Raw genomic sequence first — 20355 nt, 5'->3', positions numbered from 1 at the left:
AACAAAATCCGTGTATGCTCAAGTCCCATTAAGTATAATGACATAGCAAAATGGTGTCCCTAATAAAAAATGGAACATCAAGGTAAATTTATACTTTTTTGGAACATTTTCAAACCGTGTATGCTTAAATCCGTGTATAAAAAATCCGTGTATAAGAAGGGCCGACTGTAGTCACAGTTGTATGAGTTACATTAAATGGCTTCAGAATCAGAAGGTGAAGCTGATTACGAGTCTACTGGTTCCCCTTCCTCTTAATCCAGAACATCATTCAGATCTCCCTCTAAGTATATCTGTAGGTGATACCATTGATACTGAAATTATTCCAGATTGAGTTCCACAGAATGTTCTCTTTTTTCATAGTGCTTATTTTTCACCTTCAAAACACTTCTTAGAACAATGGAAATTCAAGGTCTTTGTTTATGCCCACAAAGGACAACTATTCAGAGACACAAGTCATTGCACGGAAATCAGCTAGAAGTAAGTGAAACCAATCTAGACCATGAATTCAGGAAGTTCAGCATCTGCCAGCACATACAGTTGTGGTTTTCTAGTTAATCTCTGGATGTATGATTTACCACTGAAAATTTACCATTTGATTGTGATATCTTGTTTAGTACCAAGACTGATGATAAGCTAGACCATGATGACCCAGAAAAGAGAACCTTGACTTTAACAAGGGAGGTGCAGGGACAAGATCTCAGCTGGGCCAGAATTTGTTACATGAAGCCAAAGTTCAGATAACCAAAGTGAAATGGGTACGACAAGAAGATGCTAAATATAGTCAGTCCAGAGTCAAATTTTCCAAGAAATACACAAGCAGAGAGAGCATTGTCAGTTTGGGAAACTGCATGGCTGCAAGCCATGAGGACTCCCAGCAGCTCAAGGGAGATGACTCTGGACACCAAGTGCTTGATTACTCAGCATTTCCTATTTAATGGACACTGACTCCTACAATGATGTTCCTGTGGTTCCTTCTCTCTTCTCCAGATTTCAAAGGATGAGAACATCTCTTTGGTATCCATCAGGTCCTACTGAGGAGAGGGCCCCTTAGCTGCTTCAGCCACCAGCTTTTCAAATTCAGGGAGGGAGAATTCTTCTGGAGCCAGAAATTCATCACAATCTAACATCTCTGCATCAGATTCCAGAAGCTGTTTTATGATAGTCTCGTTCATATGGTTGGAAGAGAATATTCCCTGGGATGAGACAGATCCCACAGTTATGCTGTAATGGATAATCAGAACTGCCCAACCTTCAGGCATCACTGGTGTTGGTACACAGTTGATACAGAAGCTTTAGACCTTCTTGGTATTTTGTTGTTGTGCTATTGTGTGCCTCCAAGTCATTTCTTACTTAGTTGACCCTAAGGTGACTCTGTTACAGGGTGTTCTGGGGCTGAGAGTGTGTGATTATTAATCAGCTAGAATTCCACTAACACAATTACAAGAGCAACTGAAGTTGTTCACGTCACAGTTGCTCCGTTACAGAAGCAAATCTACCACCAGCTACAACTGCTACTACCAAACGCTACACTCTCATGCACACACCCTGGTTTGGATATTATTGAAGCTCTTTTGGTCATGATTCCCTTTGAACTCTTGATTGCTACCGAGCTCTGACTTCTCACTTGGGTAGTAGTTTTCTTGGTCACTACAACACTGCCAGATAAACTGGTGAACTTTGTGTTATATGAAATTATCTTCCATTACTACAGTTTCATGAAGATGAGGCCTTACTTCCCAGCAATCTATCTGTTCTATGTAAGATAGTGTCAACATTCTGTGCATCACAAAACATCATTTTACCTACCTTTCTTCTTCCATTTCTTCCTCAGATGCTATGGGAACTCTGAAAAATGGTGGTGACTTCTCAACAGTTATCTCAGTGAGGTGTTGCAACCATTCACCTCTGTTACTGATTGGCTAAGCTGCCCCCCCCCCGCCCCCAGTTTATGAAGACTCTAGTAGAACCACTGCTACCTGTGAGTGAAATACCAATTCTGGGTGTTTGCACAGCAGCTATACAGTCTCAGCAATCAGTATTTATTGGTCTCTATTGTCTGGATGTAAGATCTAGACTGGATATATCTTTTGGTAGATATTGTTCATCTGACATCTATTCAATCTATTCACAAGTGAGCTCTGTAATCTCCATTTTGTGCAAGTCACAGAGGTGGTGTAGAGTGAAACCTGTGACTGTGTTTACCTCTAACTAGGCTTCTTACTTCTCATACAGTAAATGAACTCACACAATGTTCTACTTCTCTTTGAAAGAATGTCTGCATTTCTGTGCTGTATTTTTTTAAATTTTCTGTTGGAGGACACAGAATTGAGTTAAACTGTTCAGAATGAGAGGGACAGGATGCCCTCCAAAACAAGCTTCCTCAGCTCTAGCATGTTGACATTTTGTGCAGGTACAGGAAGAATCACTTGTGTGAGTTAAAGCTATGACAGCTCAAGGAACAACAATTTAAGGTAAGTAGCCTGGTTTATTTAAAGCCTGTCCAATTCTCTCTGCTCTGCAGTTACCAGCTCTGTTTATCCATTTTCAAGTTACTGTGAATTTTGTCACACAGATCCACCTTCCTGCTGAGCAACATGTATAAACATGTGTAACCATATATAAAATAAAGACAGCTCTTTGCCTAGAGTTTTGTAACGTTTTCATTGTACTTTCCAGATGTATTTTCCACCTGCTGTTTAGAAAGTCAGCTATACAGTATTCATATTCATATTATAGTCTTGGTAACAGAACAATAGGACTTGTTCAAAACTGGGGAAATGCTTATTAAACTCTGAACATTTTTTTTTTAAAATTAACATATGTGGTTTCTAATTTAGTGTATCAGTTTTTATTATTTTTTGTCAGATTTTTGATATTTCCTGGGATCCATATCAACCCAACAGAGTGGCTAGCTGTGGTGTGAAACATATCAAGGTAAATTGGGTTTGATGCTTTGCATTACCAATTAAAGGAACTCTTTATGACTGCTTAGAATATTTTCTTTTATTAACCTCTAAAAAGCTAAGAAAGTTGTGTAGTCAGCTCAGGATAGTTTGGCAAACTCCCCATAATATAGGATATAAAGTGATTGCAGTCAATGACCTTTTATCAAATTAAGCAGAAAGAACGTATAGTGTAATCAGGGACTGTCTGAAGGATGAGACTTCTCCCTCATTTAACTGTCACATTGTATTTTGTATTGTATTGCAATTTTTTACTGTACACCGCTATGATCATTGCGGAATAGCGGTCTATAAATAAAATGTATTATTATTATTATTATTATTATTATTATTATTAATTTAAAAATATTTATTTCCAATGAATAATTTAGGTGGAATGATTTAGAATAATTACTTCAATTAGCAATATAAACAATTCCCAAATGAAAAAAAATATCCCTGTAATAATCACTGATTATAGTCAATTTTTCTGTTTTGTACTTCTTTCCCCCTGCCCAGTGAATACATATTAGTACAGCAATACCCAGCATGTAGTTTTGCAGCTAAATTACACCAAATATACATTTTCCTTTGCTTCTTAGGGGACCATGCAGGCATACACACACACATGCATGAATGGATCTGTATGAATATTTTATTTACTTAGAATATTTATAAAGTCATTCCGTAACATAGGTTCACTGGGTGTCTCAGAAGCATAAGTGTAAATCTATGGCATAGTCAAAATGAATTTCACATTTTTACATCATATGGATTTCTGTGGGAGATATGTAAACGTGTGCATAAACTTTCTTGTGTTGCTACAGTGGCACTTTAAAACATAGCTTTGATTGGATTATGTAATTCTGTGTTTTGAACAGAATTTGAAAATAAAATTTACATTGTATTCAAAAATATGCTTTTAATATTAAAATTAGATTTCAAGATATTGTAAAAAAATGAATATCTTTGAATTCTAGCAAATTTTGTCAAATGTTGTTTGCCAAACCAGAACTATAATTCAGTGGTTGGAAGTTTGCTGTTCATTGCAATTTACATCAGACCAGATATAAATTTCGTAGTTGCTTTGTTAATCAGGAGAGTGTCAAAAGCCCAGTTTGAGTGATTGAACAGCACTGAAGAGAATAGTGTGCTACCTGAAGGGTACACAGGGTCTGTGCCTGAAAATTATCAAAGAGTGGTGCTAAACCGGAGTGTTATGCTAGCAGCTCTTTTGCAGAGGAAGGTGACAGGAAGTCTGTGAGGGGAATGGTAGTCAAACATTCTGATAATGTGATAGCATGGAAGTCCAGGAAACAGACTAGTATGACCCTTTCCACTGCAGAGGCAGAGTTTGCAGTTCTTGTCAGAATTGGATGGTGAGATACAGTGGTTAGACAGTTGCTGCAGGACCTGGGAGAAAAGTGTGAGGGTCCCACAAAGTGAACGAAGATTCTCAGATGTGTACTGCAATGTCAGAGGCTGAGAATCTGAAGAGCAGAACTAAGTATATAAGTGTCAGGCACACAAACATTAGACAGTTAATACAAGAAGGTATCATAAAACTGGTGTACTGTCTGAGAGAAACGTGGCTGGCATATTCACCAAAGCATTCCCTGTACAAAAGCATGAGGAAATGGTAACCATGCTTGGGTTAGTAAAAATGCGGTGACTAAACATGCAAATATGAAAAATTTGTAACATATGTACTTTACGTTCTGCATTATGTTAATTAGATGTCATGTCAAAATATTTTTGAAGAATTGTCTTTGGTGGAGAGATTGTTTTAATAAAGAACTAATATTTGAAAGAGAAAAGGTGGGGATTTCAATCTAGCATTGGGTTTATAACTAAAAGTGGAAGAGGTGTGGGTGCAAGTGATGTTGAACCTGAAAATACCAGTCTATAGGTGAGGAAGCAACAGAGCAGACACTGTAAACTGGGAACACACCAGAAATTCTTTGCCTGTTTCTTCCTTTATTGTTTACCGTAAGTAAGTGCTCTCATGAAAGCATGATTGCACATTTCTCCATATCCAACGTTTCCATCCTTTTCTGTGGCACTGCTACCAAAAAGATCAGAAATATCCATTTCCACCAACTAACTACAGTTACTTGTTTTGTTTGAACTGAGGCAAAAAACAAAACAAAAACGTAGTTATCCTAACAAGGCAAGACCAGAAGCTACCATTTGATCATGGCTTAGAATCATAGAATCACAGAATCATAGAGTTGGAAGAAACCACAAGGGCCATCCAGTCCAACCCCCTGCCATGCAGGAACTCTCAATCAAAGCATACCTGACAGATGGCCATCCAGCCTCTGTTTAAAGACCTCTAAGGAAGGAGACTCCACTACACTCCAAGGAAGAGTGTTCCACTGTCTAACAGCCCTGTCAGGAAGTTCCTCCTAATGTTGAGGTGGAATCTCTTTTCCTGTAGCTTGCATCCATTGTTCTGGGTCCTGTTCTCTGGAGCAGGAGAAAATAAGCTTGCTCCCTCCTGAATATGACATCCCTTCAAATATTTAAACAGGGCTATCTTATCACCTCTTAACCTTCTCTTCTCCAGGCTAAACATACCCAGCTCCCTAGTTGCCCGCCTTTGGACATGCTCCAGTTTCTCAGTGTCCTTTTTGAATTGTGGTGCCCAGGACTGGACACAGTATTCCAGGTGGGGCCTGACCAGAGCAGAATACAGTGACACTATTACTTCTCTTGATCTAGACACTATACTTTTATTGATGCAGTCTAAAATCGCATTGGCCTTTTTAGCTGCTGCATCACACTGTTGACTCATGTTCAACTTGTGGTCTGCTTGGACTTCTAGATCCCTTTCATTCAGCTGAGTGTCCCTCATCCTCGTTTGGATGATGAAGCATTGTTTGAACTAATGTCCTATTTCCTAGTCAAATCTATACAAGCCTGAGGAGGCTTGTTGTTGTAGCATTAAACTAGGGTTTAGTGCTACATTCAAACATGACCATTACCATTACCGTTTTTAGATGTCATTTGAAGCTGTTTTAAATATAAATTTGATCATGTAAAATACAAACAACAGAGACGTTTTTTCCTGCCCTGCTTTAAGTTCTGTTCTCTTGCCTTGTCTTTTGCTGATTTGAAAGAAAAACGGTATTCTTTTTGTGTAAAATATTTCAGAAAAGCTTAAATGCCCTGCAGCATATTACCAGTAGTTTGAAATGAATCTCACAATCTGCAGCATTTGAAATGACAGGCTGTTGGACTACATGGTGTGTCTATGTTTATGTGCGTGCGTTTGTATTCATGATTCCTAGACACAAGATTCAACTTCCACCCACATTTTAGCTTCTGTCAATAGAGTCAGGAAAAAGAGCTGACATTTGAAGAATGACAAGCAACTAACTTCTTAAAGCATCCCCCAAATTTGCAAAAGAAATAAATAAGTAAACACAGGTTTGCAAAAAAAAAAATTGGCTGTCCCTTGCATATAGAAGAGCTTGGAACATATTGAAAAAGGTCTGCTGCGACCAATGTTTTATTACTTAACATACAGTAAATCCTTCTTATTCTTGGATTTTTTTACCCATGGAGTCAAGCATCCATGGCTTGAAAATATTTTAAAAAATATAAATACCAAAAATCAAACCTTGATTTTGTCATATAAGAGACACCATTTTACTGTGCCATTCTATTTAATGGGTCTTGAATATCCATGGATTTTGCTATCCACAGGGGGCCTGGAAACAAACCCCAACAGATACGAAGGGCCCACTGTACTTGTATAGTTTTTCAGTGTACACATTATTTTGCAGTTCCTCTCCCAACGATCCTGATAATAGTACATAAATAATAGTAACATAAATAATATGTCATTGATGAATTTTTTCATAGAAGGAGTTTACTGTTGGGATTACTATACATGCTTTTCTGGTGTATTTCAATGTGCTATTGCTATACCCATCTTCATTTTTATTTTTACCTTTGGCTAGAAAATGATTCATTTTAATTTCATAACCTGTTAACTGTAACAACTCTTCCTTTTTCTTACTTTCTTTTCTTTGATTGATATATTCCAAATTATATATGTATTGTTATGATGTTTTTACTTGCTGTAATCCCACTTTGATCCGAAGGGAGAAGCGGGAAATGTAAATTATATTATATTATATTATTATTATTATTATTATTATTATTATTATTATTATTATTATTCCAGATGGCCCTAAATTGGGTGGGCAACTGTAAGACATTGGAAAGCTTCTTGATCCCCAGAAGATGCTTGAGGCCCTAGTGTGGCCTCTACTGTCCACCCTAATTTAAAACAAAAACCCTTCACTTTTTGGTCACACAGTGCCCCTTATGCTTCCTGGGGGCTGATAGGGGCATTTGGGGGCTGTTTGTGGCCTGTAAGAAGATATTTGCCAATTCTTGCTTTTAATCATCAGTGCTGCAGTGATGAAACACACTCTTTTGTCATTTTCTAGTTTTGGACATTGTGTGGAAATGCCTTGACAGCCAAGAGAGGAATATTTGGGAAAACGGGAGACCTGCAAACTATCTTATGTCTGTCCTGTGCAAAAGATGATGTTACATACTCAGGTGCTTTAAATGGAGACATCTATGTCTGGAAAGGGCTCACCTTAGTCCGAACAATTCAAGGTGCTCATGGTGTAAGTTATCTTCTTGGTGCTGTGTTATGAAAACAAGGCTTGCCTTTTTTTAAAAAAAATGTTACTGATGTGATTGTGTTCTTTTAAATAGTTCTTAGGGAGTTAAATTGATTCTTGTGATACCCAGAAGATTTTATATCCTTAGCAGTATTACTTAATAGCATCTTGTATTGCTGCTGAAGCTGCTGGTCTTTATAGTTATGACACTGATTTTGCTGTTTTTCAAATTATCTTGACAAGCATTAAAAGGTCTTTGCATGTTTCAGTAAACCCTATCTTATTTAAGAGGATTTCTTTCTATAATGATAAATTCTAGGAGATCTAAATTATTGTCAATGCAACTGCTGGGGTCCAACAACCCTTGTCAGCAACTCAAACGAGTCCTGGGGTTAAATCAGAACCTTGGAGCAGAGCTGGCAAATTTCCAGAAGCCGAAGCGTGGCTCCCAGAGTCCAATTGGGATGACAGCAACTGGATGTCTTCCAGGAACTGCAGCAATGCAGGAACCTCCAGGGACACACAGCAAACCGATGCTGTAGCTTCTTCTGATAAACCTCCAGAGAAACAAAAGTCCCCAAAGTGCTCTTTATTAACAGTGCTATAATACAAAACTAGATCTCTCAAACTCCACGACATACCAATCCAACTCCTACTTCAAACCCACACCACCCCTTGCAACCCCTGGGTTTATATAGACTCCAGACCACGTGGTCTCCCAAACCCAGTGAGTTCAAGTGTGTAGCCATGCCATGTGTCTCCTCTGCAATCCAGACACATGTTTCATCATCCATGGCTACGTGCACTTGGACATTGAAGTGTCCTTGGCCCAATGATTTTCAGCTGTGCTAGATCAGCCTTGCCACTCTGCTGAAGGCTCATGGCCAAACACACACATCAAGCATTTCCCTGTGTGCTGTGTTTTAACCCTTCAAATCCTGACAATTATAACATTGTGGGGAAGAAAATGAGGAAATGTCCCATAACACAATGGAAAAGGACACAATTTGGTTAAAATTGTGCTAGTGGGGAATGATGGAATATGTGAGTTTTATTAATCGCTCCTTCTTCCTCATATATGAATGACAATTTTTTTGTGGAGCTCAATGCACATACAAACACAAGACCAGTGAAGAATTATACATGTAATGGGCATACTGAAAATCTATCAATTGATATCATCATCATCATTTATTTATATATCTCTCCTTTTCAAAAAAGGGTTTCAATATGACATCAAAGCAGGGGAAGTTGCTGTTCAGGAAATTCAGTATTAAAATTCCCTTAGGAAACATGAGCCCTGTTACAAAATACTTTCGCATTGGTTGTAGAAAATATGCAAGTGACAAACATGAGCATATGAATGGAAACATCAAAGAAACAGAGTGATCAGGGAGCCTGGACTGGTTGAAGACCCTGTTCAATGTAAAGCATAGGCACTGTAGTAGCAGACTTAGAAAACAAATGAATAGACTCTGATACCAGTTAAATGTTTGTCAAGAGCTGAACACAGCAGGATAATATGACTATTATGCCTGTTTTTGCTGCTTGCCTGGTGTCCTTTGGCAGGCCACAATTTACTGCTGGCAGTGATTTGTATTTGGCTTGATGGATCACACATTTGTTTATTTATTTAAATATTCATATGGTACTTTTCTGCAAAAAGGAACAAGCAAATAAAAAAGGACCTCAATGTTGCCACTGTTGGGAAGGCTTTGGTTCTCATAGCTGATATATGATAGAACCATCAAATTTTGTCAGTGTTTTGAATTTTCCTGGGGGAAAGTATATTTAACACACTGCAAAAAGGTTTGTGATCTAATATGTTTTATGATGAAAATATGAATGTATTGTTTGGTAATTCACAGGCTGGAATTTTTAGTATGTATGTGTGTGAGGAAGGCTTTGCTACTGGTGGTAGAGATGGCTGCATCCGGCTATGGGACATGGATTTCAAGCCTATAACTAAAATAGATCTCAGGGAGACTGAGCAAGGATACAAAGGTAATAAAATGTTTATTTCTGCAATGAAATGTAATATGGAATAGATGGAAACACAGTTGGATTTTTAGTACCCATCGTTGGATGGATACATAATTGGTTGGAAAACTGTGCTCAAAGAGTAATCAGTAGAAGGAGGTCTTGATCATTTTCAGTCTGTTGGCCATCTTTTTGTTTTCCGTATTTTTTGGCATATTATAGTTAACACTTGTGTTGCTTCTGTCTGAGTGCATTGTACCAATTCAACTGGGATATTGGTCAGTTCTTGGGGATTTATTTTTTGCAATTTCTCTTATTGTCACTGCCACTTTGCTTTTTAGAATCCGGGGTTCATCTTCATACGATTCTTCGTTCCATGTATCAATCATTTTCTCATCTCATTTATACACTCTTCTGTGTATTTCTTCCAATGTCTTTTTATTCCACTTTGTTTTTGTATTATGTTCTTATTTTCTCCATATAGCAACCCTCCTCTTGATTTGAATTTTCTTTTGATTTTTCAGTTTTTTTTTGAACCGATTTCTCATTTTTCCCTTTAGTTGTTGTCTTCTATTTCTCTGCATTGGTCATCATAGTAATTCTCCTTATCTCTGCACACTTGACATTGCACTGTTGTGTTTATGTTTCTGGCTTTGTTCCTATCTCCCTTTGCCTTTGCCTCTCTTCTGGCTTGTACTGCCTGAAGTGTTTAATCTGCCGTCCACTGTTTCCTCTTTTTCTTTTTGGTCACTGTTACTGTTCTTCCTTGATTATGTCATTGCTTTCTGTCCACAGTTCTTCAGGTTCACAGTCAATTATATTTAATAGTGCAAATCTATTTTTTACATTGTCAGTGAATTCTTCTGAGATATTATTCAGGTGATTTTGGTCTTCTTTAGTTTTACTCTAATTTTTCTTATAAGCAGTTCATGATCTAGAGCTTCTCCATCTTCTTCAAATTATAGAGGGAGAATTTCCAGATGTCCAAGTGGGGTTCAGGAAAGGCAAAGGCACTAGGGATCATATTGCAAACATATGATGGATAACAGAGCAAGCCAAAGAATTTCAGAAAGAAATCAGCATGCACTTTATTGACTATAGCAAGGGCTTTGAGAGTACTGTATAGATCAGAAAAGCTGTGGAATTCTTTTAAAGAAATGGGAGTGTATCCAAAGTGGAATGTATCCACAGATTCCAGTCCATCAACAGTGAGTTGAACAGAGACAGTAGTTTCCTGGCACTTTACATACATTTCAACGCTATCTAAACCCTCATTCTCACAAGGGTACCCTTGACCACCTCTTCACATCTCCTCTCTGGTTCCCACACTACTTTCCAATACTCATTCATATGGTTATCTACTTCCTTGGCTTTAGATAACATCCTTCCTCTTGCTTTTGTCCCCTAATGACCATTGTTAAAACTTAACCTGTCATGTCATTTCCATACCCACAAGGTTTTGAATTTCATTGGACAATCTTAGAAGCAACCGGCTTATATAGATCTGTCTCTGGACTCACCATCTCATGCATCTGAGGAATTAGGCCAAGTCTATGAAAGGTCATGCTCCCAGCTTCTTTCTTTCAGTAGGTCTCAAAGGTGTTACAAGATTATGTTGCATACCAATTTTCCAAACTTACAGCCTATGTCCTTGAATTCTAAGAAATATTAAGATAGCTATTGTTCTTGAGCCCTCCCAGGAATAATGAATCTGTCTGTAATCTATCCTGTGCACACTTGGGGCTAAATTACGTTGAACACATGGAAAGCCTATCTAATTACCCATTGTACTTCTATTTCAAAAACTCCATAATATGTTAAGACATTTATTCTGTAGTAAATTGAATGAGCGAGGACTGAAACAGACAGCCCTGAAGCAGTGGCTTGATGCTACTTCTTTGATTGCCAGATCAGGGCTGTGGCAACCACAGCCCCAATCTGGCTTTTCTCCAGACCAAACAGAAGCTGCAGAAACCAAAAGCTGTTTTTTCCACTGCCACCCCAGCTTTCTGGTGCTCCTGTAGCATGTGGCATACAAATGCTGTGCCACTGGAGCTCTGCAAAGCTGCCCACCATGTGGTCAGGCGGGCAGCTTCACGGCAGCTTCCTGACAGCTTGGAGGCATGTGTCATCTAAACAATATGCCCCCAAGTCTCTGGAAAGCCACTGGTTTCGCCCCTTAATTAGCTTTGTGTTAACTTCAGTTGATTCCACATTTACTACTGGAGAGATTTGTTTACACATAGTGTGAGGATAGCATTATTTGATGGGCAAAGATAAAATCTTCTTGTGTACAGCTAGATTTGAAGCATTCCTTTGAAAGTTCTGATCACCACCTCTTTGTCTGAAGACGCTTCATGACCAAAAGCAAGTAGAGTAATTAAGATGACATTGGTGTTTACCAGTCTCTAGAAATCAGTCCTTCATTTAACATGGAAAAAAAATTGCTAACTCCCCAGTCACTCAAGGCCAAAGTTTGCCATGATTAATTTTAGGTGAGGGAAACCAAGTGCATTTAGTGTTTATCTCTTAAGAACAGGATAGAAGACATTCAAGGAAGAGCAAGGGTATGTATTTTATCCTTGCCTCTGTGTGTATTTGTCAGTAACTAGCTCATTGCAGAGTTTATTTCACAATGTACACAAATTCATGTATTATCTTTTGGTTGTGCTACAGTAGTTCTAGGCTAACCTGCATTTTGGAATTTTCAGAATGTCAAGAGAAAATCACCACAACGTGTGTAAGAACATGATCTTTTCTTCAGAATTATAAACAGAATAGGGTGCCATCATTTATTTATAAATGTCATGTGCCTCAGGTGTGCTATTGCTAAAGGCAAATCATTTATCCTCCTGCAGGTGTCTAAAATGCATATCGTTCCTGTACGAAAGTTAAGTCTTGTTACTAAAGAAGGAAATCACTCATTAGGGGGTCAAATTAATGCAATTGGTGAGCTCTGAATATGTAGAGAACACTTTAAAAGAAACTGCAGGGATGTAGCGTTTTGAAAACATTAATTTCTAATTGGCCAATTAGAACTGGCTTCCATTGCAGAGATTCTATGGACTTTCAGTGAGAATTAACAGTTGTGTAGCACTCATCTGTGTGCATTTTGGTAATGTAGCCATTTTGGATCACTAACACACATAGAGAGAGAAATGGATATTTGTTTCCCTCTCAGATAGACACTTTCATTATAGCTCTTAGGAAACAATGAATTGTGCCTTTGTATATATAAAACGTCGACTGCTATTTAAACTGAAAAACAGAAAGACTGTATATTGTAAATAGGTGTGACCAGTTCTCATCTGATCTTGAACGCTAAGCAGGGTCAGCCCAGGTTAGTAATTTGATGGGAGACCACCAACAAATACCAGATGCTGTAGGCTATATTTCAGAGGAAGGAACTGGCAAAATCACCTCTAAGTAGTCCTAGCCTAAGACAACCATAAGAAATTCATGGTTTCAACAGACAACTTGAAGGGCGCACGCACGCGCGTGCACACACACACACACACATTCCTAAATTAACTTTAAAATGCATATGGAATTTTTTTTTAAATCTCAAATATTATCCAAATAAGACCCATCTATATACTGTGGCCTAATAGACACACACACACTTTTCCTGTATTCACTCTAAGGGTACTCTCCATGGATAGCATTGATCTTTGCAAGCGATATTGTTGTTTAAATCTTTGTGAAAGGCATTATTTGCATGCAGGGCATCTCCCACATTAAAATCCTGGCATATCCAAGATTAAATGATCTGGTAGCAAATGGCAGAAGAAAGACTTTTGGCTGTAATGTTGGAAAGCTGCTAAGTAAATAGTACTGACCACATTGACTAATACAAAGGAAGGCAACTTCCTTTCTTCTTTAACATCACTACAAAGGGCCACTTAACCAACCAATCAGCTGCATTTTAAAAGATATGCTTAGTTTCAAAAACCCTTTGTCACTGAATTTGTAGATAACAAACAAGCAAAAATTGAGTTCAAATACAGTGGTACCCCGGGATACGAATTACCCAGCTTACGAATTTTTCGGGATACGAAAAAATCCCATAGGGATTTATTGTTTCGGCTTACGAAGGTTTTTTCGGGTTACGAAAAAACCTCGGCGCTATTTCGCCACCGGAGGGCAGCAGAGAGCTATTTTTTTCCATTAGCGCCTATGGCAATTCAGGTTACGAAGGTTTTTCGGGTTACGAAATTAGCCGCGGAACGAATTAATTTCGTAACCCGAGGTACCACTGTATTAGGATTCTCCCTAATTAACAACTTTGAATACTTACATCAGTCCCTATGTGTATTGACTTGGAGATACATCTGACAGTGTTCATTAATTCTTACCTACAGGTATGTGTATAAGGGACTGAACCTCAATGAACCATCATTTTGCTAGGAAATTTGCTCATTTTTCAAGGTCTAGTGATAATTATTTTTGCTTAATATCTGTTTCTGATTGTATTTTAATTCCTGCATTTTTATAATTACACTGAATTACAAATGATGGCATTCAAGGACAGTAGGCATAATTCAGGCAAGTCTGTGAATTTAATATTTCATTGCTTTTGAAAACAATGACACTTGAAATTAGACTTAAACAATGAGACTTAAAAATACAGTGTCCACTATAAAAAGAATGGGAAGTATTCATTGTTGTTCTAAGATTGTTCTGCACCTTCTCAGGTTTGTCTATCCGAAGTGTATGCTGGAAAGCAGATCGACTTTTAGCAGGGACACAAGACAGTGAAATATTTGAGGTGATTGTGAGAGAAAGAGATAAACCAATGCTAATAATGCAAGGTCACTGTGAAGGCGAGCTGTGGGCTCTGGCAGTACATCCCAAGAAACCATTGGTTGTTACTGGCAGTGATGATCGATCTGTACGGTAAGGCAAGAACATACGAATATCCATGAATTTTCCTCATGTCCATTATGGGCAGCCATCATGCTTTTCAAGAATTTGAAATGGCTTAAGAATCGTCATCATTGCTGATCAATTAAATCCAACACATTATTTGATTTAAAAAAACACATTCACCTAATATAATGTAATCATTTGTTTGTATTCATTATAATAGCATTTATATTCCACTGCCTCAGTGCAGGAACAGGCCTTCGGAGTAGTAATTATTGGTAGTACTCAGTCTTCTAAAATAAATCCCAGCAATGACCAGTATGAGATAAGGAATTGACAAGTCCTACCCACAGATTTACAGTATAAATAAAGACACATGATGAAGTGGGAGAGTCTTTGGGGAAAGGCAGATATAAAGTTAATAATAATCATCATCATCATAGGGGTAAGGAAAAGCAGAATATTGTTAGCAGCCTATATTTACCTTTATGTTTTTCTGTTCAGGTCCATAGATTTACAGAGGCAAATGCTTTGAGGTTAGAGGCACATTCAGTCCTGTCACAATATCTGAGATAGCTGTGGACGTTAGTTCTATATCATTTTTTTCTCATAGCAAGATATAAGTGTTAAATGTACTGAAACACCAGTATCTCAATTCTGACTTACTTATTAAGTAACTTTTCTTGTGAAATGCAACATTCAGTATAAATTTCAGATGATCACTGTGGTAAGGTGTCTAATAGAATAAACTGTAATAGCACTTGGGCAGGATTCTTTGGACTGGTTAAGTTTAATACAAGTCAGTCTTCAAGATAAGTGTATAGCTGGAGTTTGAAAGGAAAATGAAGTGATCTTCTTGACTTTCTCTGTATGGTACATTTCTTACAATACAGTGCAAAAGATATAAGACAAACTCACTTAGATTTTCAACTTTTTGTGTACACATTGAATCCACCCTATCCCTCTGCAGTTATGTACACTAATAAAATGAACACTGTCAAGCTATTGGTGTGCTGAGACAGCCTCGTGGTATCCATGAAGTCCCTAATTGACCCCAATAGGATAGCATGGATATTGAATTCTCATACCATATGAACAGGATGTCCCTCTACCCTCTCACCTCATTGGTCACATAGGTGAACCCACCCTCTGGAGAAGCAGCAGGATGCTGATGACCTGCCCATGGAGCTCCTGCAGTTATGACAGTCACAGCGCTAGGGATGAGGGAATGGGCCAGCCATAACAACGTAGTGTCAGGCTGGCTGACCCATGTAGACAGTGCTTTGCCACCACATTGTGTGCGGCCCAGTCTGTGCAGCCACCATTGTCCAGAGCATGATGCTCTTGACTGGTCCCAGACTTACCACTAGTACAGATAGGGCCTTACTGGCTGGATGTAATCCTTCTCATGTAGATTAAAGACTTTCTCTTATAAACTTCATCTTCATTCATGTCCTGTGCACTTGGGGTGCTTCTGAGATTTCCTGTTTCCTGTGGGAGACTAGAGTAGGCTGCTGGGCAAAGCTAGTGTTGGCAAAACAGATCCTTTGGTGTCATCCAGACTAGAAGGTAGGGAGCAGTTCCCTTTACACAGTAGAAAGCAGTCACATCTTAAATTGTATTTATGTCTTTGATATCTATACCAAATATACATATTATTTAATTCTTTACAGAAATAACCAATGTGAAGAACTCTCATGGATTGGCTTAGTCGGAAACAGAAGTGTTCCTTCACAAATAAACCTATTTAGTGTAAAATAACAGAGGAATTTACCACACAGAGGCAAATTAGATAAATCCCGTGCAGAAACGGGATTTAAAAGTCTGGGGGGAAAAACACTTTTGAGGGTTGTTTTTCGGCCATGTTTGTGTAAAGGAGAAATAACGCAACATTAGCCCAAATGGAAAGTCGCCAAAACCCACTCCTTTTTACTTTCAGAAGTTTCTGTGGCCAAGAATGAATGAAGGAATGGCACATTCTAATATTAATAGGCAGTGTTCTTTAATCCATTTTTTTCTTATTTAGTTTATGGAGCCTCGCTGACCATGCCTTGATTGCCCGTTGCAATATGGAGGAAGCTGTGCGGAGTGTTTCTTTCAGCCCTGATGGATCTCAGCTGGCACTGGGAATGAAAGATGGCTCTTTCATTGTTCTGAGAGTAAGGTGAGGAAAAAGAAAATAAAATTTAACTTTAACTAAGCAAAAGTTGAACCATCTCTAAAAATTGTCATTGGCCTGATTGAGATACAACATTCTAATAATAAAACATGTTAAGTCAGGCTGAGAATGAGTTCTAGCTTTCAGGTTTGGCACTTATATCCTAGCTTATTAAATTTCAGGTTACCATGATCAGATCCTGATTTAGAATCATAGAATCATAGAGTTGGAAGAGACCACAAGGGCCATCCAGTCCAATCCCCTGCCATGCAGGAAATCCAATCAAAGCATCCCCAACAGATGGCCATCTAGCCTCTGCTTAAAGATCTCCAAGGAAGGCGACTCCACTACACTCCGGGGGAGTTTGTTCCACTGTCGAACAGCCCTTACTGTCAGGAAGTTCTTCCTAATGTTGAGGTGGAATCTCTTTTCCTGTAGCTTGCATCCATTGTTCCGGGTCCTGTTCTCTGGAGCAGCAGAAAACAAGCTTGCTCCCTCCTCAATGTGACATCCTTTCAAATATTTAAACAGGGCTATCATATCACCTCTTAACCTTCTCTTCTCCAGGCTAAACATCCCCAGCTCCCTGAGTCGTTCCTCATAGGGCAAGGTTTCCAGACTTTTCACCATTTTAGTCGCCCTCCTCTGGACACGCTCCAGTTTCTCAATGTCCTTTTTGAATTGTGGTGCCCAGAACTGGACACAATATTCCAGGTGGGGCCTGACCAGAGCAGAATACAGTGGCACTATTACTTCTCTTGATCTAGACACTATACTTTTATTGATGCAGCCTAGAATTGCATTGGCCTTTTTAGCTGCCGCATCACACTGTTGACTCATGTTCAACTTATTGTCTACTTGGACTCCCAGATCCCTTTCACATGTATTTTCATTCAGCCAGGTGTCCCCCATCCTATATCTGTGCATTTCATTTTTCTGCCCTAAGTGCAGTACGTTACATTTCTCTGTGTTGAATTTCATTTTGTTAGCTTTGGCCCAGCTTTCTAGTCTATTCAGATCATTTTGAATGTTGGTCCTGTCCTCTGGAGTATTAACTATTCCTCCTAATTTGGTGTCATCTGCAAATTTGATAAGTTCGCTCCCAATTCTGTCATCCAGGTCATTGATAAAGATGTTGAATAACACTGAGCCCAGGACGGAGCCCTGTGAGACCCCACTGGTCACTTCCCTCCAGGTGGAAAAAGAGCCATTGTTGAGCACCCTTTGAGTTCGGCCGGTCAACCAATTACAGATCCATTTAACAGTTACTTTGTCTAGCCCACATTTTACAAGCTTGTTTGCAAGAATATCATGGGAAACCTTGTCAAAGGCCTTACTGAAATCAAAAAATATACTATATCCACAGCATTCCCTTCATCTACCAAGCTGGTAATTTTATCAAAGAAAGAGATCAGATTTGTCTGGCATGACTTGTTTCTCTGAAACCCATGTTGACTTTTTGTGATTATGGCATTGCTTTCTAGATGTTCACAGACTCTCTGTTTAATGATCTGCTCTAGAATCTTTCCTGGTATTGATGTCAGACTGACTGGACGATAATTGTTGGGAACCTCTTTTTTCCCCTTTTTGAAGATGTTTGCCCTCCTCCAGTCTGCTGGGACTTCTCCTCTTCTCCAGGAGTTCTCAAAGATTATTGCCAATGACTCCGATATTACATTTGCCAGTTCTTTTAATACTCTTGGATGTAGTTCATCTGGTCCTGGAGACTTATATTCATTTATATTAACAAGGTATTCCTCTACTATCTCTTTACTTATTCTGTGCTGAAATTCCCCTGTTCTGTCCTCTGCTCCATTATCTTCAGGTTGAGCACCCTTTGCCTTTTCTGAGAAGACTGAGGCAAAGAAGGTGTTGAGTAATTCTGCCTTTTCTCTGTCTTCTGTTAGCATTTTGCCATCTTCTCCACGCAGTGGCCCTATCGTTTCCTTCTTCTTCCTTTTGCTGCGGACGTATCCAAAAAAGCCCTTTTTGTTGTTCTTAACCTCTCTAGCAATCCTGAGTTCATTCTGCGCTTTAGCTTTTCTGACTTTACCCCTGCACATGTCTGCTATTTCTTTGAATTCCTTTTTCGTGATTTCCCCCTTTTTCCATTTCTTATACATGTTCTGTTTCAAACTTAGCTTGGTTGAAAGTTCCTTAATCATCCATCCTGGTTTCTTGAGACACCTCCCACTTTTCTTTCTCACTGGAACTGTTTGAAATTGTGCCTTCAGTATCTCTCTTTTGAGAAACTCCCATCCGGTCTGAACTCCCTTCTCTTTTAGTATTTCTGACCATGGGATCACCCTCAATACTTCTCTAAGTTTACTGAAATCCGCTCTCCTAAAGTCTAGAATGCGTGTTTGACTATGCCTGGCTTCTCCTCTCCATTGTATAACAAACTCCAGGAGAACATGGTCACTTCCAACTAAGGATCCCACCACTTGCACCCCATTAACCAAGTCATCCTTGTTGGTTAGGATCAGATCCAAAATAGCTGACCCCCTTGTTGCCTCTTCCACCTTTTGGACCATGAAATAGTCTTTCAGGCAAGTGAGGAATTTGCTAGACCTTGAGGATCTGGCTGAGTTTGACTTCCAACAAATATCAGGGTAGTTGAAGTCGCCCATCACTACTACATTTCTCTTTTCTGACTGTGTGGTCATCTGTTCTAGAAAGGCATCATCCAATTCCTCCGTCTGACTTGGGGGTCTGTAGTAGACTCCCACCGTAACATCCTTGTTGTTTCCCTCCCCTTTTATTCTTATCCAGATGCTCTCCACCTGGCTTCCATGATTGATGTCCTGGATCTCTTCACTGGTGTAAATATCTCTGACATATAGTGCTATTTCTCCTCCTTTCCTGTTTGGCCTATTTCTCTTGAAAAGGTTATACCCCTCTATTTCCACATTCCAATCATGAGACTCGTCCCACCAGGTTTCAGTGATGCCTATTATATCATATTTGCTTTGCTGTACTAGGAGTTCAAGTTCATCTTGCTTATTTCCCATGCTCTGTGCATTAGTGTAGAGGCATCGCAGACCACGGGTCCCATTTACTTTTTGCTTGTGCAAGTTTATTTGCCTCCCACTGTTGGATCCTTGCACTTTTTTTCTTGTTTCCTCTATGTCTGTTTGACTATTTTCTCCAGCCCTTTCGCCTTCCTTAATATTGTCTCCCTTCCTCACGGAACTCAGTTTAAAGCCCTCCTGATCAAGTTCTTGAGACTGTTGGCAAAAACATTTCTTCCAACTGGTGTGAGATGCAACCCGTCCGTTGCAAGAAGTCCCTCCTCATGGAACCGCAGCCCATGATCAAAGAATCCAAATTGTTCTTGGCGGCACCATCTGCGAAGCCAGTTGTTCACATCCGCTATTTTCCTCTCCCTTCCTGGACCGTGCCCTTCAACTGGCAGAAGAGACGAGATGACAACCTGTACATCCATTTCATATTCTAGTTTGCAAGATGCTCTTAATTCACTATTTCTTTATTAAAATTCTCACAGAAAATCATTCATAAAGCTTATTTGGAGTTTCATGCATCATGGCTAATTAGACCAAAATGGTTATGGCTGAACTGGACTATTTTGTATACAAAGGGATCTTGTAGCATCTTTGAGAGTAAGAGATGAAACAGACTGTCTAGATGAAGTGGCTTCCAGGAAGCTGTGCTCTGGTCCTTAGGATCGTAGCAAAAAGGAGCTGGGATAATCGAACTCCTGGCAATGCCAGTTAGCCCCTGCATCCACGGCCCACCTTAAGAG

At 39.1% G+C, this 20355-nt stretch overlaps 1 protein-coding gene across 1 annotated transcript in view; it reads left to right on the top strand.

Moving 5' to 3' along the window:
- Positions 1-20355, top strand: part of EML6 (EMAP like 6) — a 205811-nt gene that overhangs the window by 82782 nt on the left and 102674 nt on the right. Inside the window, 5 exon segments of the mRNA XM_042472788.1 lie at positions 2866-2934; positions 7406-7591; positions 9457-9592; positions 14263-14464; positions 16461-16598. Of these exon segments, the coding sequence (XP_042328722.1) occupies positions 2866-2934; positions 7406-7591; positions 9457-9592; positions 14263-14464; positions 16461-16598 (731 nt within the window).

This window comes from Sceloporus undulatus, chromosome 1 (assembly GCF_019175285.1).
Source record: "Sceloporus undulatus isolate JIND9_A2432 ecotype Alabama chromosome 1, SceUnd_v1.1, whole genome shotgun sequence".
In the NCBI taxonomy this organism is placed as follows: Eukaryota; Metazoa; Chordata; class Lepidosauria; order Squamata; family Phrynosomatidae; genus Sceloporus; species Sceloporus undulatus.
The sequence above is the reverse complement of the archived record's forward strand: the minus strand, read 5'-3'. Positions and strand labels throughout refer to the sequence as shown.